Genomic DNA, 27,392 nt, shown 5'->3' with positions numbered 1-27,392 from the left:
AACTAAGGTCCACCCTAACAGCAGCAAAAGCATTTAACCGTGGAGCAGTTTTTCCAGCTCCCTGCTATTTTTAAAAAGGTATTTTAAAAATGACATTTATTCTTATTAATCCAAATAGCCTTTTATTAATTCAGATAACCGAACTTTCATAAAATTAGCACAGGCAAAAAAAAAAATCCTTAAAATAATCTCAAGGTTTTACTCTTTAGTTCAAACAACTGACAGAACTCTAAACAAAACTACTTTTGTGTGGGCCAGCAGAGTCGCCAGTTAGTGGAAGAGCTGAAGCTATTGTACGCCATGGGAGCAGCATAGGGAGGGGTGTGGGTGTAGCTTCTGTGCAACCTGAGCAGAGAACAGGGTACGCCAAGGGACATCCCGGGACTGCCCCCGAGTCAACCAGAAAATGTCAGATTGGGTGATGAGTAAGGGAAAAATTGGTGAAGCTCTCCGGCCTGCAAGGCCAAGTGTAGTATCTGATTTTTATGGCCATAAATTTGCCCACAGCCCCATGTGTACTTACCAGTCTGAAGATGTGTTAAGTGCACCATAGCAAGGTGCTCAGAAACTATGGGGCTGTTCTGTGACAACAGGCTGGTTTTCAGGGCTTGTACAGCATGGCAAGTTAGCTTGTTGGAATTAGGGAATACTAGATGTTACACTCGCTACACTGATAACCATAAAACTAAAAAAGTAAGAAACACTTAAATCTACTAACGTGTCATTGAAAATGCTTATTTAATATACAAATTTCATTATTATACAAAGGCTATCATGATGCTACCTCCAAGTCTTCAACTTTAAAAAGTACAGAATGAAAATCTTAATTTAAAAATTTTCACAGTGCTACTAAGATTTGTAACCAAAGTGAAAGAGGAAATATCAACACTGATTATCCATGAAGCCAGTTCAGTGTGAAACTCATTCTAAAACCATTTCACAAAAAATATATAGACAAACATTCATAAAACTGTATAATATGCATATATGCAAGTATCATATACACTAGATATAATAAAAATCAGTTTTAATGAGGATTTTGCTGTTACCACACAAAAGCCCTGTATTTGAGGTATCACCTAAGACATGCCAATATGGCACATTTGTAAATCAACCCAGGATCTACCCTAATAATCTCAACCAGCACAGAATCTCCCTGCCAGACTTTCTAGTAAGCTAAATTATTTTTTTAAAGGATGTTTTAATTGTTATAAAAACATGGGAGGCAAGTGTGAAAAACATGCATTTCATGAAACAATGACAGTTATAAAGACTTTCCTTATTATCTTCCAGTAGATCTCATTCATTTGAAAAACTTACTATTTAAGATCAGTAAAGTGGTTTTATCCTCAGTGATGTTATTTAAAAAGTCTGGAGATTTAAAAACAACAGGGAAGACCTTCACTATCTTTACACATTACAGAGGACATAAAGCTATTCAGTATCAAGAGCAAATCACTACACCAAAGTAGCTTTACCACTGGAAGGCAGACGTGACTCAGGAGCTTCTATGTAGATTATTCCTTGGATTGCAGTAAAGCCACATACTAATTAACTTACCAAGAGACAGCACCGGCCTAGGACACCGAGACACAAATAGCCAATGTGATGTGTGTACACATATCTGTACTTGAGGCACAGCCATCAGAAATGAGATGGATTTAATACAGGTGGGCAGGGAGATAAGGGTCCCGATATGTGAGCAATGTCTTTATGGAGGAGGCTGGGGTTTTCTGCGAAGCGTAATTATATATTAATTCCAAGGAAGATTCAATAGCTAAAAAAAATTGGATTCTTCAATTTCCTGAGTTAGGCCCAAGATTCGATTACTTTTTGGTGAATTCAGAACGGTTAGGGGAAGAATGCTTTTCCTTTTTTCTCTTCTTTTTTTCCTTTTTGTGATGTTTTCCTCTTTTTGATTTGTTCTTCTTTTCTTTTTTCTTTTCTTTTTTCTGATACTTCTGCTTCTTTTGTTTTGAAGAGTCCTCGTCGGTGGTGCTGGAGTAAGACCTGTGGGTAAGAACACCTTATGACTGGCTCTGTAGTTAGGCCTACTGAGGGCAAGAACACCTTATGACTGGCTCTGTAGTCAGGCCTAGAGACTTCAACTGTGTTGGATCTGAGCTGCCTCAAGTCTTGGGAGAGGAGACATAAACACAGATACTAAAAAGTTGCTTTCTATTCTTTTTAAATGCAGCATTCAGCTTTCACTGTTTGCTCACAGAAACTGATAAACCTACAACCGCCATTCTGCTCAAAACTGCAGGACGGAGGTCTTTTTCTGGTCATAGGCTTGCAAACTGTGCTGGCTGCCCTTCAGAATCTTCCGGGGAAACTGAAACAGAGCTCACTGACCTCATGCACACAACCCACTTGTGTATGTAATAACTTGTTAGCATGTTCTCTTAAGTCACAAAAGGATGCAATTATGGCTCAATATGAAAAGAATCCTAATTGTTCTTCAGTGTGAATGGGTAGGAGCTAAAAATTAACAAAATAAAGCACTTCTGTAATTCCTGTGATTTTTCATGATAATGAACTTGATACTCCTGCTTGCAGAGTGATAGAAATGTGCACTTGTATTTCCAAGTGATTTTTATTAGTTACAGAAAGGGAGCTTTTAAAATGAATACTTGCATTTAGGTGAATGAGGATGATTTATCATTAAATTTTTCCAATATTTTAACATGAAATTGAGAGGGAGCTCCTATAGGATTTCCTTCCCTGATCTGGGCATGTGAAGTTGGGAGTGGAAATTAAAAAATAAAAAGTCATCTTGTCAGATCTCATATAAAGTACATTTTACCTATGTCCAAACCAAAAATACCTGTGACAGCACAGAACCTGAGTAAATTTAAAACGCTGCAGGCGTCCTAAACGTTAGTTCATACAAGCGATAGGTGGACTGAGCAGGTTGTATTTATATATTTAGGAGTCTGACATCTATATCTATCATTTACCTATCAATCATCTACCTATGTTTCTATATAAAAATATAAATAATATTTAAAAGTTTTAAAAAAAGGAAGCCATAACTTTGAGAGTAAGTGGAGGAGTATGTGAAAGGATTGGAGGAAAAAGGGAAATTATGGAATTATATTGTGGTGGTTTGGATATGCTTGGCCCAGGGAGGGGGCACTATTTGGAGGTGTGGCCCTGTTGGAGTAGCTGTGTTCTTGTTGGGAGTGTGTCACAGTGGGTATGGGCTTTAGTACCTAACTCCCTGGAAGCCAGTCTTCTGCTAGCTGCCTTTGGAACAAGAGGTGGAACTCTCAGCTCCTCCAGCCCCAAGCCTGCTTGAACACTGCCATGTTCCCACCTTAATGATAATGGGCTGAACCTCTGAACCTATAAGCCAGCCCCAATTAAATGTTCTTTATAAGACTTGTTTTGGTCATGGTGTCTGTTCACAGTAATGAAACCCTAACTAAGACATATGTCTTAATTAAAAGACTTTTTAAAAGTTAGCTCCACAATCTAAATATTAGGACTATAACCCAAGCTAAGAAACTTGAGAACAAATATAGGGGCAAAAGTGAATTCATAATCCTGCAGGGTTCAGGGATCCTTGTCCCTGACCACAAGCTTCCCCTCACTTCCTTCTTTTTATCTTGCTGGTCCACTTAGTTGCACACACACATGCTTCTTTTATGCCTGTGCATTTTTTGGTCCTGGATTCTCAGGCTTAAGGCAAACCTAGCATTTGCGCATAGCATACTATTAGGTGGTTATCTCTACATGCATGAAGAAGTATGAATTTCAGGGCCTAAGGTCTTTTAGGGTTTGCATAGACAGGTCTGAATGAACACACACACACACACACACACACACACAAAACACATGCACGTATACATACATATATACATACATACACATTATAATTTATGTTTACAAATAATATATAGACACACAAATATATTAGAACCTGGACATAGCCTCATGTTTCCCGTAAGAAATTCAGTATTTTGTGTTAGCACAAATAATAATACACTAGTCAGAAATCTGAGCACTATGCTCCTAGTATGGATTATTTAAGTCCCAACACTTGAAAGTGAGCTTTTTTTTTTTACAATTCACAAGTTTTCTGATGTATTAAAATATACATAGTCAAGTACATTATAAAATTATAAAGCAGCAATACCTGATTTAAAAAAATTCTGAGAAAATAAAGTCCAAACCAACCCTTACTATGATCAAATGCTCAAAAACATGTCTACTTATTTTAGTATGACTAAGACTTAATAACCAAGGAAGGATCTGACCAATTCCTTTAATCAGCCATTAAAAGTCTTACCAGTAAAATATTCAAAAATGGCTAGTGAGGGTTGTGAAAGATTGAAGAAAGTCTGGGCTTATAAAATTCTATTAGTAAATTAGTTACTTTATTGGTCATGGTAATGGTGGGAGGATATTGGTATTTAGAATCCAATTTCAAAATAAGCACAAACGATATGTGAAAAATTTAGATGTGTGCCCAGTTAAGACCAGCTCTTGCTATACAGGTAACACCCAGAATACAAACGTCGAAGGGGAAGGGATATAGCCACTACTCAGGGCCTTGATTTGCTCCAGGGAACAAGTGGCCGAGCAATGATTAGATTTTACTAAAAAACCAAAAAAACAAAACCTACTGATAGCAAACACTGATAAACTGAACTCCATGAAAAATAAAATTTGTAATCCTTGCTGGACTAAAAGCTTCTCATTTTCTTTTCAACAAGTAAATAATCCATTAAAATGTACCTTTTCTTCTTTTTTTTCAATTTAATTTTCTCCCTGCTTTTTTCCTTTTTCTTCTCCTCTTCTTCATTTATTCCTGTAAGGAAGAAGGGGGGAGGGAGGAGGGACCAGGTCACTATGAGTTTATGTCCTAGAATACTGTGTGTGTGCACAAAGGGATCTTAGTTTACAGTTAGGACAAAGACAAAAAATCAGGAGTAAGACGTAAAAAGCCACAGAAGTCCTCTAAGACGACTTTTTTCATGGATGGCAAAGATAACGTAATGGTGATATCTCCGATGGGGAAACCCCAGAAGATCCCGCTAGCGTATAACCTATGTTTTAAGAAATCTAAGGATGAGATCCTATTGAGCATTTTGCTGACTGCAATGATATGAAACTAGAAATTAGTACCAAGAGGAAAACCGGAACACTTACAAAAATCAAACAACATACCCATGACCCATTTTTGTGTTAAGAGGAGGAGGAGCCAAAGAAATGTGGACATGAAAAGCACACACACAATGGCCTCAGCAAGGCAGCTAAGGAGGGATGTTCATGGCACTAAGCATCCGAGATAGCCCAAAAAGTAAGGATTTGAGACGGCCCAGCTGGCCTCCTCACAGTGAGCTGCTTCTCTTACCCTAAAAAGGAACAATGCTAAACACTGTTCAGAGCTCTTTAAAGCGTATGTAAGCTTACACCTTCGTGTTTATCCCATTCCAGGAACGAGCGCTATGGGAGACGGGGTGGGGGACGTGATGCCCCGGAGCTGAACTTAGACAGCTGTGAGCTTCCTGAGGTGGGAGCTCAGCTCAGTTCCCTGGAGCCATCTGTCCAACCCCACTTAGGTAAATCTTGGTGAGAGTATGTCCAAAAGCAGAAACAATATTGCTGGGGCTTAGATATTGGCAGTGTTAGAATTTCTGCTTGCCTATCACTAGGATTCCTTGTGTTTTTAACATTGCTAGTAAGTTTCTGATTGTCTAAAATCTCTGACATTTGTCAGTGGGACCTGAAAATCCCATGTTTGTGTTATATACCAGTGGAAAAAGCAACAGACGAGGAAGGAGAAAATGCTAACTATGGACTGAGAGGCTGACTTACCTCCTGGTCTCATAACTGATGACTGCTCTATGCCAGTGATCAAAGCCGATTCTCACCTATGCTGTAGCCCTTGAGTGATGTAGGAAAGACACCTCTGTGATGAGCACAGTTACATAAGTGTGCTGTGACTCAGAAGAGGACAATGGAGAGAAACCACGGCTTACTTTTCTCCTGCAGAGCCTGCAGCTTGTTCAGCTCCTCGTTTTCTTCGTCACTGTCCTCACTGCTTGTGCTGCTGACGTCCAACACAATGTCCCTTTTGGGGTCTACCCGGAGAAAATTGCGGCACTCGAAAGTCAGATGACCAGCTAAACAAAAGAGACAAGAAACAAGAAGGAAAAACCACATCTGTATCTGTGTTGTTTTGGTACTCCACAGTGGGCAACCAGGTATGAGCTCAGTAACACCAAAGCTTAAATGATATGCTGTTGCAGTGGTTTAGTACTATCCCTACATTTGTGTGTGTGAATACACCCTTCCAGCATCATCTTCTTCACTGAATTTTTTTTTGATATTTTATTTATTTACATTTCAAATGTCATCCCCTTTCTGGGTTTCGCCTCCAGAAGCCCCCTATCCTAGCCCCCTGCTTCTATGAGGGTGCTCCCCCCCCACCCACTCACTACTGCTCCCTACCCTGGGGTGATTAAGAACATACTCTTATACCTGGAACTTTATATTTTACTTCCTCCCTGCAACTTTTCCTCCTTGGCGTGACTAACTCATGTGGTTACATCTATCACCTAAGTAAAGTGGCCATAACGTGTAAGCATCAACAAAACTAAAAATACCCCTTTAAATGATTCAAAAATTAGTATTTAAATTCTGATATCAGTTTGCCTAAGCTATAGTTTAGTAAGAAAGCTGCAGTAATTGTTCACCGTGATGGTTACCTCGATTTGATCTTGGGAGGATCGAGGCTCACCTGAAGACAAGTCTCTTGTGTGCTCTGAGGGTTTAGGCTGGTGGGAGTGGGAAGACTCACCCCGTATGTGGGCAGCATCCCTTGGGCTGGGTCCTGGACTGAACAAAGGGACACATAGGGGCAACAAGATGGTTCAGTGGGTAAAGCCATTTGCTACGACTGAGCCTGAGGACCATCCTGGGACCCGCAGGGTGTAAGAAGAGAACAAACTCCTCAAGTTTTCCTCTGCTGTTCACATGTTGCCATGAGTAACCACACACACACTTAAAGCAAACACGAAATATAAGACCCCAAACCACCAAGCTTTCAGAATAAAGTACAAGGGTAACTCTTTACTGTTTTGGATTTGTATATAGACTCTTAAATATGATGCCAAAAGCATAAAGCACCAAAAGAGAGGGAAAAAGCCCTTAATTTTATCAAACTTAATTTTGTTTTGCAAAGAACATTACCAGGAAAGGAAAAAAATACGTATAAATCAGATATCTGATAGTGTTATATCTGCTAACTGTCTACAAGGAACAACTAAAATTCAATGAAAATATGACGTAGTCTGAAAATTGGTAAGACAAATATCTTCAGAAAAGAAATACAAATGGCTAAAAACTATATAAGTAGTTTTTCGAAATTATTACAGAAAAGCAAACCAATAACAATCAAGTACAACTTCATATCTCTCAGTATGGCTCATATTCAATTTGTAGCACTTTGCACAGCAAAGTGTGTGGAACTTTCACTCCACACCGGCAACTAGTTCTTTACTCTCTGGACACTGAGTATCATAAAATTAAATTCATTCCTGAACTTTAGTTATTCTTGCTGTGGTCAAATATCCTCACCAACACCCGTCCATAAACTTCATCAAATTGGAAAAGTAATAAATGGTATTAAGGATGTGGGAACATGGGAAGCCTCACTTATTACTAGTGAGAATATAAAGTATAGCCAGTGTGGAAAAGTTAGATGGCTTCTCAAAAAAGAAAAAATAAATAAATAAAAAATAAAAATTCAACAATTCTACTCCTAAGCATAGTTCTAGAGAAATGAAATATATGCAGAGAATGGTTACGATTTTACATTTGATATATGTGGTGGTTATGGCCTCACTAGACTCAGGTGTTTGAATTTGAGGCCCATAGAAAGTGCCAATATGGGCCGGAGAGATGGCTCAGCGGTTATGAGCACTGGCTATTCTTCCAGAGGTCCTGAGTTCGATTCCCAGCAACCACATGGTGGCTTACAACCATCTGTAACGGGATCCTACTTCTGGTGTGTTGTTAGACAGCTACAGTGTACTCAGATACATAAAATAAAAAGTAAAAGTAAAAAATAAATAAAATAAAAGTCTAAATTTAAAAAAAAGTGCCAATGTTAGGAGGTGTGGCCTTGTCGGAGTAAGTGTGGGGGAAGGGTGTCTTTGTTAGAGAGGGATTTGAGGTCTTAGAATCTCAAGTCAGTTCTCTTCTGCTGCTGCTTCGGATCAAGAGGTGGAACTCTTGGTCTTCCTCCAGCACCAGCTCAGCATGTACACTGACGTGCTTTTCATGGTTAGGATAATGGGCTAAACCTCTGAACCTCTAAGCCAGCCTCAGTGAAATATTTTATGTATGAGAGTTGGCCTTGGTCATGATGCCCCAATTAAATGCTTTCCTTTATAAGAGTTGCTGTGGTCTATGTAGCAGATGAGCAGTTGGTCTCATGGAGTTTTCCTAACAACTGGAGCAGAGGCTGTCTTGAGCTTGTGGCCTGCCTGTCTGTGAATCTCCCACCCAAATGGACTGCCTGCCTTGGCCGGCCTCTGTATGAGCCAAACAGAAGGAGGTGAAATGGAGGAGAACTTGTGTGAGAGGCACTGGGAGGAGAGGAAGGGCTGATACTGGGTTACTAAGTAAGTAAATAAATAAATTTAATAATAATAAAAAGAGTTGCTTTGGTCATGGTGTCTTTTCACAGCAATAGAAACCCTCACTAAGGCAATATATTTTGCCACTATGGCAAGTAAGAAAACAGAGCACCACACAGCATGAAATCTGGTAGCCAGAGTTCAAATTCCACTTTCCTACTCTGTAGTGGAAAACCTCATGCCTTAGTTTTCTAACATGCAACAATCACAGGCCACAAACATTGAGGACCTACTATGGCGGGCCAATGACCTAATGTCATTACTTAACACAAGTACACTAAGTAATCACCTTTATGAGGTTAGGTTCTTCTGGTGGTTTGAACAGGCCTGGCTCCCATGGTTTTGAATGCTTGGCCTTGGGGAGTGACACTATGAGGAGGTGTTGCCTTGGTGAAGGAAGTATGTCACTGTGAGGGTGGGCTTTGAAGTCCCTCCATCTCCTTCCAGTACAGAAGCTGGCCTCCTCCTGGACACCTGCAGTAGACAGCCTCCTTCTGGCTGCCTTTGGATTAAGACACAGAACTCTCGGCTCTTCCACCACCACACCTGCCTGCATGCTGCCACGCTTCCTGACATGAGGATAGTGGACTGAACTTCTGAAACTGTAAGCCAGCCCCAATTAAATACCTTACATATAAAAGTTGTTGCGCATGTGTCTCTTCACCGCAATAAAACTCTAATCAGACAGCACCAGAATTGTCATTTTGCAGGAAAAAAAACCAAAGTACAGAATGGGTAAGCCATGTGCCAACTACTGTACATCTAGTAGGTGCTGAGGTACTCGAATCACCTGTTGCCAGAACCATCAGAGTGAATATTCATAAAAATAAAGTACAAATGCCTTTGTAGACTTTAATTGTGGTCTATGGTATTTATTAGTAAGCTTTTTTCTAATAACCAATCATAAATCAATTTCTTGGTATTCTCTGTTAAATCACTTGTATTGTTAAAAAATAATTCTTCAATGAACTGGAATATCCTAACAGTTCAGTGTAGTTGGCACAGATGTTAAACAACTTTACAGACAGCAGGACTGTAGAGCTGCTGGCCTTGTCCAGGAATACTGTTCAGGAATAAAATCGCATTTGTGATACAGTATGTACTTACACTGGCTTGGGTGTACCTTCTAGTTCTATTAATCATACTGGGCATATCATTGAACTCGACGGTATTTTGCCCATGAGCGGAATTCTGGGACAAATCAAAACCTTATACAAAGGGATACATTCAGAAAACATTAAAAATCATTTCAATGCCTTTACCTCTTCACTTCATCCAGTATCCAGACAGAGAGAAAATCTATCTATCTATCTATCTATCTATCTATCTATCTATCTATCTATCATCTATCTATCTATCTATCTATCATCTATCTATCTATCTATGTATCTATGTATCTATCATCTATCTATCTATCTATCATATACAAACATTATACACGTTTATATTTTTTAAAAGATTTACCTATTTTATTTTTGGGGTAGTATTTGGCCTGCTTGTATGTATGTATGAATGTATGTATGTATGTATGTATGTATGTATGTATGTATGTATGTATGTGTACCATGTGCCTATGCATGGAGGCCAGAAAAGGATGCTTTATCTCTGAAACTAGAGTTTTAGATGGTTATGTTTTACCTCATGGGTGCTAGGAATCAAACTCCTGTCCTCTAAAGACAAGTGCTCTAAAGTATCTAGCCATCTCTCCAATACCACCTATTCTTCTTTATACCTAGTCTTCTCCTTTTGTATTATCAATTCTTTTTTACTTTTGTTCTATTTCCTCCAGTCTACAGCCAACCCTTAATATTTCACAGCATCTTAGCTAGTTACCACATATTGAGTCCAATACAAACCCTGGGAAGGGCTCAGGGCCACCCTCAGAGCTGCTGAGGTCAGGAGTCATCCAGCCCCCTGGAAGCAATGGCAGAAGAAACAATCAGAGTAGAGAGAATGTTGCTTTTCAGCACACTTACGGTAGCCACATTTTCTGCAGCCTGCTCGGACATTGTCCTTGTTGCAACCTGAAATACAATTGGAGAACATTTGGGGAGATACAGTTAAGCGAGAATAAGTACTTTATCGTATGATAAAAACCTAAGATAACATTTGTACTAAAATTCCTGGGGGGGTCTTTAATCTTAGCAACACCACTACTCTATTAGTTTGATAAACAGTCAACTCACTGAAAGTGAATTTACCCAAATCATTTGACCAATATTTTAAGAGCATATATATTTTTTTCTAATTCAATAGGAACACAGCATTATAATTGAGAACTTAAACATTTTAGGAATCCCATAACATGGGGGAAGAGATTATAGGATACTATTGTTTAATGTTGAGATGTAATTAATGTGTGTGTGTGTGTGTGTGTGTGTGTGTGTGTGTTTGTGTTTGTGTGTGTGTTTAATGGGTACTTTTTGTTTGTTTTTTAGAAAAAAATAATTCCACCTTTCTCAACGAAATTGGTGAAATTCCATCTTTAAAATTCACTATAATTTTAAGGAATCATTACAAAAAAAATAACCCACTTAAATTTAGCACTTGAACTTTGAGACATGAAAACAAAGTAGTCACATATTCCAAGTTGATAAAAGTTTAGAAATATTCTCGATATTTCTGTGCGGTAAGTGCGTGCAGGTGTTGAAAATGTGAGTACTGGGAATGAGCAAAAGCTGATCTTTAAAACTGTGATAAAATATACACCACAGAAGAGAATTTTAATCACTTCAAATGTACAATTCAGCAGCGCGGAGTGACGGCTAGAATCTTTCTGGTGTCATTCTATCACCCCGTGACATCTTCTTAAGAACTCACTAGTTGCAGTTCTTCTGAAGGCTGCTTTCTCCTCAAATTCTATTGTCATTTTCAAGTATTTACACAATTAAATCAGAAAAGGCATCCCTGCTGAAGTTTGTAAGCATGTGTACTGGCCCCCCTCTCTTTGGACTCTGTGTCTCTACCTTGCCCTGTGAGAACCGACAAACCACAAATAGCAGGATTCATGGTGGGATAAAACTGTATTAATCTAAAGCTTCTCCATTATGAAAATAACTGTACATTGACAAAAAAAAAAAAAAAAAAAAAAAGCCTCAGAGAATATGGGTCAGTGTTAAGTTTGTTTCCATAGAAACCACAGATGTTGAATAAACTGCTTCATGCACCATTGTTACTTCTGTAACTGACTAACAGTAATGGACAAGTGTAAAACTACTTCACCTCAGCCTGTGCTAGAACTGAACTCATTTCTAAAGAGAGACTGATGCGAACTCATTCTTCATGTGCTTCAGACTTTTAGGTTATCTTAACAGAGACAAACTTTTTATGACAAAAGAACTAACCAGATCTCTCTACAAGCTACTTCCTCACTGGCCTTTGGCTAAATTAAGATTCCCAACTTTGTCTGTAGTTATTTGCAAGATGGCCAATAAGAAGTTTCTACATGGGCCTTTGAGACCAAGACAAAAAAGGCCTGAAAAAAGGTGATGTAATCACAGCTTATACCTAGCATCTGTAACCTCAACATTTGGGAGCCTGAGGCAGGAGGATCAGGAGTTCAAGTCTAGTCTGGCCTGCATACATTGAAGCCAGTTTGGGCTACGTGATACCCTAACTGTGGGAGGGACAGGTGTCCATTTTCCGAGGCACTGATGGCAATGGTGGGATGCTCGGTTTGGTTTGCTTCACCTCTTCGGAGCATCGCTAGTGAGCATTTTCTTAGATTCTCTTTGCTATCTTTCCTTTGCAGCTTAATCATTAATTTCTATTGTTCAAACAAGAACTCTGGCTGGGGCAGGGGTACTGAAAAATCCTTGCGAATCTGATTAGCAAAGCTGCACACAGCACTGTGAGGCCTTTGCCCAAGCAGAGAGGCCTCTCCCTCCATGTGCAGCTGCGTATGTTCCCGCTTTACTTACCACTAGGCTTGCTTGGGATGGCCCCTTCGAGTTCTCCTTTATAATCAGGACCTATGAGCTGAAGGTCACTATCACTACAGAAGCGTAAAATAGGGCCAGGCTGTGTTTGTGCTGGGGGAGGGGGAAAAGATAGCAGACAAATTCAAGAACTTGAAAGTTTGTGAAACAATATTTGTAACTTGCAGGAAGGACAAAGGGAATACTCCCCAACACATTCTGAGAGAACGACCAACGGCTACTGGGGAAAAGGCAGGGAAGGGGACAAACAGTGGGCCAGACAGTATATGGAAAAAGAAATAGAATGACTCCAAAACATGTAGAAGATGCCCACTTTTCTTTATATGTGAAATGCCCATTAAAACAGTACCAGGATTCTACTTTCACTTATCCGAGGAACAGAGGTTGAAAAACTTTTAAGAGGCCTTTGAAAGGACATGCTCTGAAAGGGTCAGTGGGGTGCAAATTAGCTTCACACCAAGTCAACCACAAAGCCTTAATCCAGCAACACCATGCCTGGAACTCATACAGTTAGTTCACTTGCACAAATGCAAACCAACTGTATATAAAATTAATCACAGCAACAGTTTGCAAATTTTAAGAATAGAAAGAATTTAAATATAAGTAGAACACTATATAAATGATGGTCTGAATGAAATGCTGCCAGTGTTTAATGAAAGGTAACAATCTCTAACAAACAGAAAGAGGAAACAATAGCAGAACCATCTGTGATGTTGCATTTATACTGAAGGAAATTCAATGTTACCTATCTTTCTATTTCTTCTATAGTCTTATCATACACACACATAAATTCTTTAAAGTAAACATTTTTTGCAGGCCTTTTAGTATATGTAGATTATATTTTAGTAAAGCAGTTGGCAAGATAAAAGGCAATAGCAGGAAGAAAAGGATTAGGGAAGAATGAAGCTGAGGCAGGAGGACCACAAGCGGTGGGTGACACATAATGGAAACATTGTTTCAAAAACTGGAACAGAAGGGCAGAAAGAAAGGGAAGGAGGAAAAGTGAAGAGATTCTCTCAGCTGCTCTCTCAAAATAAGGAGACAACATTAGATTTGACATAAATGCTTAGTGCATTGCCAATTATTTCCAAGACAAAAATGAATTAACTTTGAGAGAGAATGTATAGGGCTGTAGGCCAGTCTGACTTCCAATGTATAGCACTGTTCATGCCTCTAGCTCTCCAGTGTTGAGATTCTAGGCATGTACCCCACACTAGGCTCAAAGTTGACAGTCAGCCATGGAAAACTGTCAGGTCCCAACTCCACAAGACCTAAGCCCTGGCTCAGCACAGGCTGGACATTCAAAATTTCCTCAGAAATCTTGTTTCTCCTTGTCAGGAAAAGCCATTACTCTCTTCTCCACCCCTATAGGATGTCGTTTCTCTCTTCCACCCTCCTCCCTGGCAATCACCAGGAATGTCATCTGCTTCTCTATTAACTCCAGCAAGCCTCCCTTCAACAGATCAGGCCCCACACTAGTTCCCAGGCTGGTTCAGGTAACTTGTCCACCTCCCCCTGCCACATAACCTTAGAACTGGCAGGATTCTCCAACCATTTTTGCTCCTTTCTCTGCTCCCACATCCTTGGCAATGGCAGAGAAACTCCCCACCGTTTCTCTCTGTCCCGGAGAGGTAGCCCTGGTAGATTCTCCCAGATACCTCTGGCTACTGTCCCTCTCCTATCTGTAAAAACCTTTCCCCTTAATCACAGACCCATTTAGGGGTTTCTTTATTGCTCCCCTCAAATACTGTATCAGCAATGAGTAGAACTGAGTTTCCTATTTTTATTGTCTGCCTTATACTTTAATAATTTAATTTCAAAAGTAAGCAGTTAAAGCAACTAAGCTTTCGGTGTCTTTCCACAACTGAATCAGTTCTGCCCCAGGGCGGTGGGCCTTTTCACTTTGAATTTGAAATAGTCAGGAAGAGTGGGTTGGATTTCTTTTGTCACAAGGTTTCCATTCGGTAATCTTACTATCACTAAAGTTAACATACTTTGGGGTTCCTGGAGTAGAATAGTAGCTTACTGAGGTTTCTTTTCTTTTTTCTTTTTTTAAATATAGGAGTGTGGATGCCTGTCTAAAACATAATTCTGTCCCGTGAAAGTTAAAAGCAAAAATAAAACTGCCAAGTGTTTAAACCCTTCTACTGGTTTAAACTAATAGTTGTGATGTACTCTCCTTTAGGATCTTACATGGAATAATGAAATTAAAATAGGAAAAAACAAAACAGAACCAGAAATTAGGAATTTCTCACAAATTAAAAAGTAGGCTAACTGAATTTCTTGATAGAGATCCTGTTGTTTAGTTTAAAATGTTTTCTTAATTATTTGAACCCAAAGAAAGAGTCAAAACTAATTTAGTGAGAACCTCTTAAACTACTGATATGACATAGCTAATTTAGGCAAACACATAGAACTCTTCCATTTGCCTCACAAAATAATCTGAGAAAAAGCCAAGCTGGGCATGCAACACCCACCAGTCAGAGACTGTAGCTGGGCTTGAGCCTTGAGCCAGCCTGCTGCATCGTGAGTTTCAGGCAGATCTGAACTACACTGAGCAAGTTAGAAAGATCTCAAAGTCTCCTTCAAAAACATGTGCCAACTGTCTCCAAGTAAGATAAGAACAGCAGCCTGTAGTCTTTCCTAAACCTAAGGCCCTCCCTCTTTGATCTGCCCCAAATCAATGAGACATTTTTATTTGTTTTTCTGTTTGTTTTTTTATCTTTGTTTTCATCATTGGAGAATACATAAGGATAGGAAAAGTCAGACAAGAATTGGTCATGCTTGGAGCTACACACATCATTCTTGCTGAGAAAGGGAACTTTAATATTTTAGAAGCCTGAAGAAATTCAAGATACTGTAGCCTTAGTTATAGGTTCAAGGAAAGAGCGATGAAAGGTTAAGTGGCTTAAAAGAGAATTACAAAATCCACAGATTGCTGTCTGTCCCTCAGGAATGATCAGAATCAGACATGATTCATAAACATTATGCCAGCAGCCATGTGAGAGAAAAGAAGTTACCTATAGTATGGCTGAGGAATGAGGCAAACTGGCTACGGTGTGACTTCCGACTTCTGTTATTCTGTAGATGCTTCAGCAAGGTGCTGAAGGCCTGTGAGACTGGAGAAGGTCAGCACCATCCTGCTCACCAACACATGTGGCCACCTGGGCCAGATGAACTCTTGATGGAGAACGGTGACACATGACCGATGTGAGCTGAACTGCACAACTGTGAGTGGGCAAAGACATGTTCCAAAGAAAGTAAACCACTGAATCCTACGCTCAGTGCCATGTGTCAAATAACTAAGTGTCTGAGATTTTCTAAGGTGCTCGGTATCTCATTGTTACCTACATAATGGTTTAAGCTGGCACACAATGCTTCGGAACAGCCGTGGAAGCACGTGACCACTGAAGCAGACAAGGCTGGTGGTTTGTGAAAAGCAGCCTCATTACCCTGTAGTTATACCTTATAATAAGCAGGAGCAGAATCACCCCAAGCTGAATCCATCACACCTAAAATAAAAGAGCATGACACAATACTTGTCCTTCTTGATGCTCACCTCAATGAAGCCCCATTTTCCTTCCATGCAGCGTCTGGATCGATCATCCAAGAAATTATCTTAACACCTTCTGTGTCTGCATTTTCTAAAGCAGTTGCATTGTGCGTCTGAGCCACCTGGCAAGGCTATTATCTTGATTTTTGGTGGGTTTAAGCAGTTTATGTAAGTCGTTTCATCTAGCTAAATGACACAATTTATTATTATGCTTTGAGACATTATTTCGAATTGAAAGGTTAACATATTTTTTTTTTAAACACTGGTTTCAAGTTTAAGAATGTCTCAAACAAAGCTAGAAGAAAAGTCGCTTTTGTCCCTTAAGGAGCGCATTCTCATTCCTAAAGTTTTACGGTGTGTCTCCTGGTGTGCTCACACCACACGAGTGCTCAGAGTGCATGCTGGAATAATGACAGCTGGCCAACTCTGGGTTCAACTGTGTGATCCAGAGGTCACCAGAGCCTAGGCAAGCATTGTGCAGGCTCATCTTTCTCCGATATCCCCTTAAATGCTATTATTCCTAGGCTCCAGTGAGGTTCCCCCTTTACACATCACCCACTGTGTCCACACAGTCCCTCATGCGTTACCCCTTTATCCCTGTAGTAAGTGTCTCACTCTGACTTCCTGCCTACGAGCTGTTTATTCCCATGCTGTCTACTGGCCATTTCCATTCCTGGGCCAGACCTACCTCAACACAAGCACCGGACTGAACTCATTAACTCTGATCTTGAGGGATGTCTTCCCAGTATGAGGCCTTCTCAATGAGCTAAGGTCAAGAACCAGGTTAATCTCATTTCCCACCCACATCAAAGCAATCAATGTTTAGTGATTCTACCATAGCCAACACACCTCAGACTCAGATGCTTCTCCTAAGGAGACCACATCTTCAATGGTAACATAACTCACCAGAATCACAGTACTCTAAGGTAACCAATTCTCCTCTAGGTTACTGTATCCTAAAATGTGATTTTTCTTAAATCTGTTAAGTAGTTTCCTACTGACTATTAACATCCTAACACGTTGGTTTTGCTTCTAAGGTCCGTCAGTAGCAGGAAATCTATTGTTGCCATAGACATGTTTGAGAACACATTTGCACGCATGGTGAGGAAGAGCTGGGATAACCTACATTAGCCCTTGTAGTAGGCAAGTTACTTGATTTCTCTGTGAACTGAGAATTGCAACAGCTATCTCACAGCAGTGCTTATTAAAGGAAGAAAAAAAAGCAGTGTTTGACACAGTATCAGCTACATGTGTTACATAGTAAAAGTTGGATACTTTGATTTCTTTAGTTCATTTCTTGTTTCTCTCAGATTAGCCCGCTAGCCAGAGCAGGTACCTTTTGTTTCTTCTACTTCCTTTTCCTCCCCCACGCCCCCTCGCAGGTTCTCTGCCCCCTCACATTGCTTCAGCTCTCATCTGGGACATCCGTTTTGCGTTAGTTCCACTTTCTGCCAACTCTCCCCTTTCCCTGTTGAGCCCTAAGAGAGCAAGGGTGTCTATGCTCACTGTAACACACTCAATAAAGAACGGACAGTCATGTCTCTTCTCGTAGCTCCAGCTGTTTCTCTGCAAACTGCACAAGTCAGGACAGCAGCCCTACCCCCTCTAGAATAAAGTTCAGAAAAGGCTGCCACAGAACAAAGACAGAGGTCAAGCAGTAGCAGGAAGGGGTAATTTTAAGCAAAGTTGAAGCTTTATAAATATTTTCAGTCTTTCCTACAGTACTATGCATTGTGAAACTCTGACATGTGAGGCGGGTTTATTTCTTTAAAACACCTGCCTGATAACAGGGTTTTGCAGAAACACATTCTGACAACGCCGCGCAGCTCCCCAGTAAACTGGAGGGCAAACGAAAATATCCCCGGGGCTCAGTTTGCCGTTAGAAACCTCAGAACACAAAAGTGGAACCTACAAAGAATCTTTGATATAATTCAAGAAAACACCTTCTTGAAACTGATAGGGAAACTGAGGCCCAGAAGGGCACAGCAACAAGCGTACAAAGCCACACTGTAACTACAGGCTGGAAAAGCTAAAACAAGCCCCAGGCACTCGTCTTGACTTGGTGACTTTCAGTGCAATGTGTATAGCAACCTGGATTCGGCAAACGTTCACATTTCGAATTTTATTTTGAAATCCTCTGAAAGCTACAGTCTTCTGGGCAACTTGTTCTCTTAGGCCTACAGCTATTGTCACCAAGTGCCTGTCCCTCTTACAATACACTTTCCCTGCAATCCTGAGTGCAGTTTGAGCTTATCCAAAAATGGCAGAGATGATCTTTCCCACCCCTCTTTGAACTTGTAGTGCAAACTTTTTCATGTAAACCAACCAATTCTAAATTTTTAGGCCTTCGCCTAAATTCCCAGGCGCTCCCTGCCACCTCCGTGTCCTGGACTCCCCTGCCCGCCTCATTTCTCTGGAAAGAGAGAGCCCTGCGCTTGATCTTCACCTGGGACTGCCATGATGCAGGTGAGTGGGGGGTCACCGAAGTCCTGAGCTTTCCAGATCGCGTTAGGTTCAGGTCCGTTGCGAGGACAACGCACTAGCAGAGGGATCTCTCCCACCCGCCACTACAACTTCACAGGGCAGAGGAAGGCCGGATGCACATCCAGGGTTGGCGGAACTAAGAGGCTGCGGCTGCAGTTTCCAGGGGTGTCCTACTGCAGAGCACACGTGGTCCGAACCATTTTGGCAGCTTCGGGAGGTGGGTGCTATCTGCAAACACCTGACCTGGGCGCACCACCGGGATTTACGGATTGGCCGTTTAGCTAGTATTATAAATGGCACGACAAATTCTCTAAAGTTGCAGAGGTCTTATAGTTTGTCTAGTCCCCTGAAGAACAGGGAAGTCCCCCCTCCCGGAGTTAGCGGTGCTCCGATCCAGGAGCAATATGGCGGCATCCATGAGGGGCTAGTTTGGGGAGTAACTAGTGCTTGGTACGGTTGTCTTGTCCAACTCTGACCGAGTGAAATTTTCCCCAAGTACCCAGGTAAAGAATTGTGTACTAACAGGTGGGCATCGTCGGGGACCCGTCATTCGTTCGCGGCCACACTAAGGAACGGAGTCTTGATCACCGAGCAAGATGAGTAACATCTACATCCAGGAGCCGCCCACGAATGGGAAGGTGAGGATCACCATCTGGACATCCTAATTGAGAACATCCTGATTGGGGGTGGGAAGGGAGTTGGAAAGACCAAAAGAACTGTCCTCCACACCCTGCGTATGGCCAGTGTTGCATTTATATTATTTACGGTGACATGTCTCAGCATATTTTTTGAAAGTTTTTGAGCAACTTCTCTATTTGCTAGGCTTCTGACCCCTTAACTTCGTTGATCCAACTCACGTGAGCGCCGTCTAGTGTCTGTTGTATTAAAGACTTACGTTAAGATTGTGATGGCCTTCATCTTCCACTTAATTTAAGGCAGTGTCTTTTTGTTGTGTGATGCTGCCTGTGCCAGCCTAGCTGACCTGTGAGTTTCTGGAGATCCTCCTGTCTCCTTGGCTTACTTTAGAGCACTGGGATTAAAGACACATGTTACAGAACCCACATTAAAAAGACAGACAGACAGAAATCACACATACAGAGTCCAGGTACTTGTCAGTCATTTAAAAACATTATGATCTAAGTTTTAATGATTAGTTACACGAGCCTATGGTACCTAGATTAACTAAGCTAGTTTTCACAATTGCCATTTTAAAGATAACAATAATGTAGAAATTTGGCCAGGAGTAGTGGTGCTTATATTAATCACAGCACTTGGCAGGCAGAGACAAGCAGGTATCCGAGTACAAGGCCACCTGGTCTACTAAGCAAGTTCCAGGGCTGCCAGGATTACGTAAAGAATCCCTGTTTTGAAAACAAACAAACAAATGTAACAACTTGCTAGGTGTGGTGGTACTCGGGAGGCAGAGGTAAATGGGTTCAAGGTCAGGCTGGTCTGCAAAGCCCGGGTGAGACCATCTCCAACAACAACAACAAAATACAATGGAAAAATATAAGAAAAAGGTAGCATTGAAGCACAGAAAACGTGGGAAATCTGCCAAGTAATTTGAAGTTATTAAGGTTGGTAGGAATACGTGTTTTCATTTATTATTGTTACAAATGGGCTTTGTATTAGATATTTTTATGTCTTGAAATATTTGTCACGAAGATTATAAAGCCATTGTTTATGCTCTGCTGAGGTTTTAAAAAATTTTAAACCTAAATATGTAGAACTGGAAGACAGTTTGATTTCAGTGCAACTTATTTAGTGAAAGAAATCTGATACAAAAGGGCACACTTTGTATGATTTCATTCATATGAAATGCTCAGATGGCAGTGTCCATACAGACAGACAATAAATTAGTGGTTGCCAAAGGTGAGGATAGCAGGGATAGAGAGGGACAGAAAATGGGTCAAGGCTTTATTCCAGGGAGATGAGATGGTTTGGAAATAGTGACAATGACTGCCAAATTCCAGAACCCAGGACTCTTTAGTGCGGTGACATAATTAATATGTAGTTTATGTTTCAATGAATATCACACTTTATGTTTCAATAAATATTACACTCACCGTTTGCTATGTTTTTACAAAATTAAAATCAGAACTACTTTAAAATATGGTCTTTGTAACATCACACAAATTCTTTAACAGGTTACTAAGAAGAAAAGCCTAGGTCCCCTAAACAATGCTTTGTCTCAAGCACATAAGGGACAATGAAGTGGATCAGGACTTGGAAAGTCAGGAAATACTACTTAGAGTCATTTCAGGTTAGTTCTGAGATAGAGGGAGTTATCCAGCTTCAGTCTGTAGTCTTTTTCACACACAAAAATAAGCAAATGAAAACAAATAAAAAATGTAATAAAGGAAAAAAATAGAGAAAGGATCTACTATGTAGTCTTAGCTGATCTGGGGCTTGCCACGAAGGCCAGGTGGGCCTAGAACACAGAGATCTGCCTGCCTCTGCCTCCTGAATGTTAGCATTAAAGGCACGTACCACTGTGCTTGGCTTTTTCATATTTCTTTATAGGTTAATGAAACTGTTAAAAATCTATCATAATGTAGATATTTTCACTTTTCTCATTTTCATAATTCTAGAAGAGTAGTTGTAAAAGAGCTGCATGTTGCCAGAAAAGAGGTAAATGCATTCATTCTTCAGTGTTACATAATTTATAATAGCCTTTTCTAGGCTCCTGAAACAAACTTTCAAAAATGTCCAAGCTGGCGGGGGAGGCTAGCTCTTGAAAAGCATTCTCACTGGGTGATGGTGGCACACCCCTTTAAGCGCAGAGCTCAGGAGGCTGAGGCAGACCTATCTCTGAGTTCAAGGCTTATTCTACAGAGTAAGTTCCAGGACAGCCAGGGCTACACAGAGAAATGCTGTCTCAAAAACGGAAACAAAACGAATCGAAAAGCATCTTCATTTAATCTACACCTTCTAGGGCATCCTTAAAAGGCAGGGCTTTCCTGAGTGATTTTTAAGTTTTCTCCATTTCCAAAACTGTTTGTGACAAGGCAAAGGAGTTTGGTTTTTAAAGTGTGACTTACATACAGACTCCTCGTGAGGATCAATTTGATTTTATTCTGCTGTCTTTTCTTTGCAAGAGCATTCTGTGTGGTGGCCACGGATACGAGTTAACTTTCCTACAGTAGGAGTTGGAAAGAAATGTTGGTACTGGAGACTCCGGCTGTAGCATCATATTCAAATTTGGGGTCCAACATTTGATCTTTTTGGTTTTTGTTTTGTTATTTGTAGTTATTGAGCCAGTTGTTGTATAAGTTATTAACCTCTGGTCTTAGTGGAGGTTCTGGTTGTTGTAAAGCATCTGGTTCTACCAGGGAGTAACTGCTGTCATGAACCAGTTAAAAAAAAGGAGACTAACTATTAAATGATCCTACCTATCATAGAGATGACTTTTAAAACATAACTATTTTAGCAAGTCACAAGCAGATTTAGATAAGAATACTCCTATGGCTATGACTTTGGCTAAGTGGACAGAGTACTTGCCTAGCATACACAAAGCACTGGGTTCAGTCTCCAGCACTGCATGAACAAGTCATCCAAGTACTTTGGGAGATTGAAACAAGAAGATCAGGAGTCAGGGTGAGCTTGAGGCCAGGCTGGACTCTAAGGCTATCAGACTTTAACTGAAAAGCCAGAGACAAAACATCAAGGAGCTGGAGGGATATCTCAGTAGATAAAGTGTTTGATGTGTAAACATAAAGACCTGAGTCTGAATTCTCAGTATCTTCATGAAAAGTCAGGCATGGTTGCATGAATCTGACATCCCAGACTGGAAGCCATAGAATGGCAGATGCAGGTAGATGGACCACTAAACTCGATCACCAGCCAGTCTAGTTGAATTGGTGATCTCCAGGTTGAAAAGGACTGTATAAAAAAGTGAGGTGAAGAACTATGGAGAAAGACACAGGCCTCTGTATGCACCTGTACACATGCGTAAAGAGAATGAGTATTTTTTCCAAAGTAGGGATGGCATGATTTTAATGTGAAAGTAGAGTTCAACGATAATATTAGCTTAATGATTATAAAATTGTCTAATAATGTCAGAATTCAGTGGGTTTATTAACTCAATTTCATAATTTGCTAACCTGTTTTATTGGAAATAATGCAATTAAGTTTGCATTCTTGGTTTTTAAATGAATGGAGTTTGTTTTCTGTGATTAGAAGAGGTAGGTGCTTCTTTGAAAGTAATGTGTTGAGTTGTCTGATGATGATTGGGCTGTAATGAGTATTTGACATTTGTTCAGTATAACAACCATCCAAGTTGAGTTTTCAATATTTCTTCTAAAATTGAAAATGCTATGTATTAGTGTTGCAAGTTGAATAACCGATGAAGCAAAATAAATACTTAAAATGATGTCATGTTCTTTCTATAGGTTTTATTGAAAACTACGGCTGGAGATATTGACATAGAGTTATGGTCAAAAGAAGCCCCTAAAGCATGCAGAAATTTCATTCAGCTTTGTTTGGAGGGTCAGTATTACCTTCATTAACATTCTGGGAAGAAACTTGCCTTAGTTGGGCATTGTTGTGTGTGTGTGTGTTGGACATTCTGGGCTGCTCCTGCAATTCCAGCACTTGGAAGTTTGATGTAGAAACGTGTTTCAGACTAGCCTGAGCAACACAGTGAGACTCTAAATAAAACCCTGGAGCTTTTTAAAGACTGTTTGCATTGTGCTCAGATATTACCCAGAAGTAACAAGTAATCAGATGGCGTTAGCCACCTGGCATTGAGCAGTGTATAAGGAAATAGACTGTAGAGTAACACCTTCCCTCCAGATAAACTGTAAATTGTTACACTTTTACAGAGACGAGTTATACCTGATGCTGATCTCCTGTAATTGCTGCTCACTCCATGCTCCTTCCCTAGGTATACCTCTCATTTTGTGACGCCATTTCCACTCTCATGCTGTCTCTAGCCAAGTGATTATTATTTCAGAACTATATTTATTTCTTCCCTTCTTGGATTCAATTGATCTAATGGTGTAATGGTTGTTTCTACTGGAAACTTCTGTTTGCTAAACCAGTAAACCAAATTTCAGCTTCTTTCCTAGATAGCCTGGACTCTCATCTCCATGAGTATAGTTGCCTCCTGTCTGGTTGTCTGTTATTTCTTTGCCTTCTTTTCCATGCACATGATATGTGATCTTTAAGGACCTGGCTTCCTAGCTTTTCATTCTTTTCCATTGCACTTTTCAGTCAGCCATTCTATTTCCTGAACATTCCTTCTCCACACACCCTCATATTAGCTTTCTGTGTTCCTTTTTCCTTTTTTGGGGGGGGGGGTATGTTTCTCGCCTTCTTTTTATTAGAGTAGAGCCAATTTTATCACTTTGTTTAAAGTCTGTTTTTCCATAAAGCTTACCACCTGGCATTATTAGTTATCATTTTGAATCATAACATGATTTTTCTTTATAAGAAGCTTCGCAAAATTTTATACTCACTTAGTGTTTTTGGTTTTATTTTATTTTATTTTTTTTTTTGTTCTTGAATATTTGTTTCTGCAGCTTTAGATCTTGTAAAGTTCTCATAGTTTTTTGTTGGCTTTTAAAATGTACTACATACAACTTTAAATGTCTCTGGTGGTGTCAAATCATTGTCTTCCAGTTAGATCTGATCTTTAGAGACTGTTCTTTGTGGTGTCAGAAACAAGATGTTTAAGAATCTGGAGTGTCCTGTCGTTTGATATGGACAAAGCTTTCCAAATAGAAATTAGATAAATATATCACGGCAGGGCAAAGTGTAAGGAAATAATGATAAAAGAATCCAGTCCCTCAGATGAGACAAAGAAAATAGGTCTGCAAAGACAATTATTAATAATTGTCATGGCAGGCAGGAAGGAAATAAAGTCAGACAGGTAGTTCAGTTAGAGAAGCTTCAAATAACTGTCAACAAAGCTAAGAAACACATGAGACAAAGAAAAGCCTGACTTCTGGTAATAAGTTTAAAAAAGCTCAAATTTTACAGGAGAGTGAAATTACAGAAACACTAGAAAGGATGAATGGTAAATTGCAATCCATGGACCAGGCGAATAAAGAAACAAAGACTCTGGACAGAACACAGCAATGAAATAAGCATGAGGTTCAGTTGGGTGGGTGCTGACAAAGCTTACCTGCATCAAAAAAAATTCTCATTTTTATAAGAAAACAATAGATAGAAGAACGGAAATTTTATAGAAATGGAAAGAACCACAACGATTTTCTTAATGAGGCAGGCAAGAACTTAATGACATTATTGTTAACTAACTAAAAACCGAATAACACTGATGGAGAGACGGCTCAGCACTTAAGCTCTTAAGTCCGCTCTGTCACAGATCCGGGGTTCTATTCCAGGCACCTGCACGGCAGTTTACAGTTATCGGTAACTCCTCTGGAATATCCAGTGCCTTTTACTGACCTTTGTGGCCACCAGGCATGAATGTGGTATGCAGACATACATGCAGGCAAAGCATGCACACACTTATAGAAGATAGGCATTTCTTAGATGAGTAAGATAATGCAGAGAGCTTCATTTACTCCTTTGAGTGTATGATTTGAAGAATCACAGTATTTCTGAGTCTTGAAGTGCACCTTTCCGATACCAACACCACCAACAATGTGTACTGTTCAGGATTCAAAGCAAAGGATCGAAAGCAGGAAAGCCTTCAGTGACACAGGCTTTCTTGTTGAAAGAGAATCATAGCCTTTGGAAAACCCAAAAAAATCTGTAATTACAGATTTAATCTTGGACTTAAAGGTCTTTGCTATATAGATAGGTAAACATTTTAAATAAATATAATTTTTGCAGTTGTTAGTCCAAGACATAGTATAAAACTATTACACAGGAAGGGAAAGAAACAAAAGGTAACTGATTTTCAATCTCCTTAGGGGATGTCCTACAACTCAGTGGGTCCCTGTGCGTCTCTTATACCTGATTAACGTTTTTCTTCTCAATGATCTGGTCTCAGAGAAGACATTCTAGGGGAGACCGTATATCATTTATGCTGCATATTTGTGACTAGGAATTATATTTTAATGTATAAATAATTTCTGAAAATCACTTAGGCAGTGAATGAATATTTAATTGGACAAAGATATGTTATTTCACTCAGTGAACTTTTTTTTTTAAAAGAATACTGCACAGACAGTGTTAGAATTTTAATCAGTTAATCACTTTCCTATCTGTCAGTTTGTGTTTGTGTGTGTTCATTAGCAAGTTAGTTTTCTATCAGGAGAAATGGAAAAGGCAAGAAATGAGCTAACGTCTCTGTTCAGGCTTCTCAGCCTTGGCAGTGTTGGCCTTTGGGGTTGGTTCTTCTTAGTTACAGAGACAACCCTTTGGACTTTAGGATAACCAGCAATGTCTCAAGATGTTCATAAATACCTCTGGTATGCAGAATTTCTGCTCCTCTCTTTCCCCCAGTTAAGAGACATTGGTACATATTAAACTTCTCGTTTTTAAATTTAATAAATAAATATCTATTTCATAATGTGAGAATTCTGGAAATTAAAAACAATTAGACAAGCAAACCCCCAAAAAACTAAACGACGTTGTTTCTGTAGAAACAGAGTATTTGAAAATTAAATGTTTTATAAGAAGTGGAGAGGAAAGGTTTTGGTATTGAAAGCCAACCTAGCATTCTGGAAATGGAATCTTGTGGCTTTGTTTGTGTATTAACAATGATACTTAAAGTGATACTAAATTTTAGAACTTGATATATTGTTTTTCAGCCTACTATGACAACACCATTTTTCATAGAGTTGTACCTGGCTTCATAGTCCAAGGTGGAGATCCCACAGGCACTGGGACTGGTGGAGAATCTATCTACGGAGCCCCATTCAAGGTCAGATTAATTTACTGTACTTTTGGTCAGCTTGGAATGCTTTTTCAAAAGTGTTAGTTTTGCACAAAAATGTCTCATGTAGTATGCAAAATCAGTGAAGTTAAAATTATTCAGAGATAAGAGCAAATACTACCTACCTAGCAGTCTTTCTGATTTATTTTATGGCAAGCCTTTGTGCTAGATTAAATTAAGGTAGAAGTAGAGGTTGTAATGAGTGAGTGAGAGGGAGGGGGAGAAGCAGGATTCAGAAAGAAGGTTCATACAGCATGTTTTCCTATACTTGTCTGTGTCTGCTCTCAGCAGCCAATTTTGAGAATGTCGCATGTGCTATTTTAGATTGAAACAATCTGATTTAAATGCTATATGGGATTTTTGGTAGTTTGCTTGAGCTGCTTCCACAGACTAGGAGTTAAATAAGAATTATTTCTTGTGGACTTGAGGCTTTGAAGTCCCAGTCACAGTGAGCAGAATGAAGGCCAAAAACAAGGAAAAGATACATTGGTCAAGAATGGGCCTATGGTTTCTTACTTAACATTTTTATTAGATTTATTAATTTTATTTTATGTATGAATATTTTGCCTGGATGTTGTGTGTGTACCATGTGCTGCTTGCTGACTGCAGGGATCAGAAATGGGCACTGGATTCTCTGGAACTAGACTTATAATTGGCTGTGAATCACTAGGTGGGTGCTGAGAATTGAACCCAGGTCCTCTGCAAGAGCGACAAGTGCTCTTAAGTGTTGAGTCCTGGCTTGTGATTTTTTGACTGCCAGCATAAACTTAAGGCGGGAAAGAGTTAACATACTTAAGAAATGAGGAACAAGAATGGGCTCAAGGACAGCAGACTTGCATGTGCTGTCAGTCTAATTGTGATGACGCTTCTTTGAGTAAAGTAGTGTCAGCGGTTCTTAAAACCAGGAAGTGTTT

The 27,392-nt window shown here is 39.8% G+C and overlaps 2 protein-coding genes across 3 annotated transcripts in view; one reads left to right on the top strand and one right to left on the bottom strand.

Annotated features, from left to right (window-relative positions):
• Positions 1–719: 719 nt before the first annotated feature.
• On the bottom strand, positions 720–18,729 carry SREK1IP1 (SREK1 interacting protein 1). 2 transcript variants are annotated; one of them, XM_080933801.1, is made up of 6 exons: positions 18,592–18,698; positions 12,575–12,685; positions 10,631–10,678; positions 5,991–6,134; positions 4,744–4,816; positions 720–2,010 (listed from the first exon to the last, which is right to left on the bottom strand). In XM_080933801.1, exons 1-6 carry the CDS (start codon positions 18,602–18,604, stop codon positions 1,827–1,829), a joined length of 573 nt encoding a protein of 190 aa, XP_080789927.1. In that variant the 5' UTR covers positions 18,605–18,698; the 3' UTR covers positions 720–1,826. The 2 variants fall into 2 exon arrangements, with proteins under 2 accessions (XP_080789927.1, XP_080789928.1); XM_080933802.1 differs by lacking the exon at positions 12,575–12,685 and having other exon boundaries at positions 18,592–18,729.
• A 415-nt stretch (positions 18,730–19,144) lies between these two features.
• CWC27 (CWC27 spliceosome associated cyclophilin) overlaps positions 19,145–27,392 on the top strand; it is a 176,252-nt gene continuing 168,004 nt past the window's right edge. The window contains exons 1-3 of the mRNA XM_080933706.1: positions 19,145–19,267; positions 23,021–23,117; positions 26,354–26,466. Coding sequence (XP_080789832.1) covers positions 19,226–19,267; positions 23,021–23,117; positions 26,354–26,466 — 252 coding nt within the window. The 5' untranslated portion in view covers positions 19,145–19,225. The remainder of the gene's footprint in view (positions 19,268–23,020; positions 23,118–26,353; positions 26,467–27,392) is intronic.

Source organism: Micromys minutus (assembly GCF_963924665.1).
Source record: "Micromys minutus genome assembly, chromosome: 20".
NCBI lineage: Eukaryota > Metazoa > Chordata > Mammalia > Rodentia > Muridae > Micromys > Micromys minutus.
The sequence above is the reverse complement of the archived record's forward strand: the minus strand, read 5'-3'. Positions and strand labels throughout refer to the sequence as shown.

Excerpts from the sequence above, each read along its gene's own strand:
- SREK1IP1 (XM_080933801.1), bottom strand. Across the intron at positions 4,817-5,990 it reads GCAGGCTCTGCAGGAGAAAA|GAATAAATGAAGAAGAGGAG; the intron begins GTAAGCCGTGGT and ends TCTTCCTTACAG. Across the intron at positions 2,011-4,743 it reads TTGAAAAAAAAGAAGAAAAG|GTCTTACTCCAGCACCACCG; the intron begins GTACATTTTAAT and ends TCTTACCCACAG.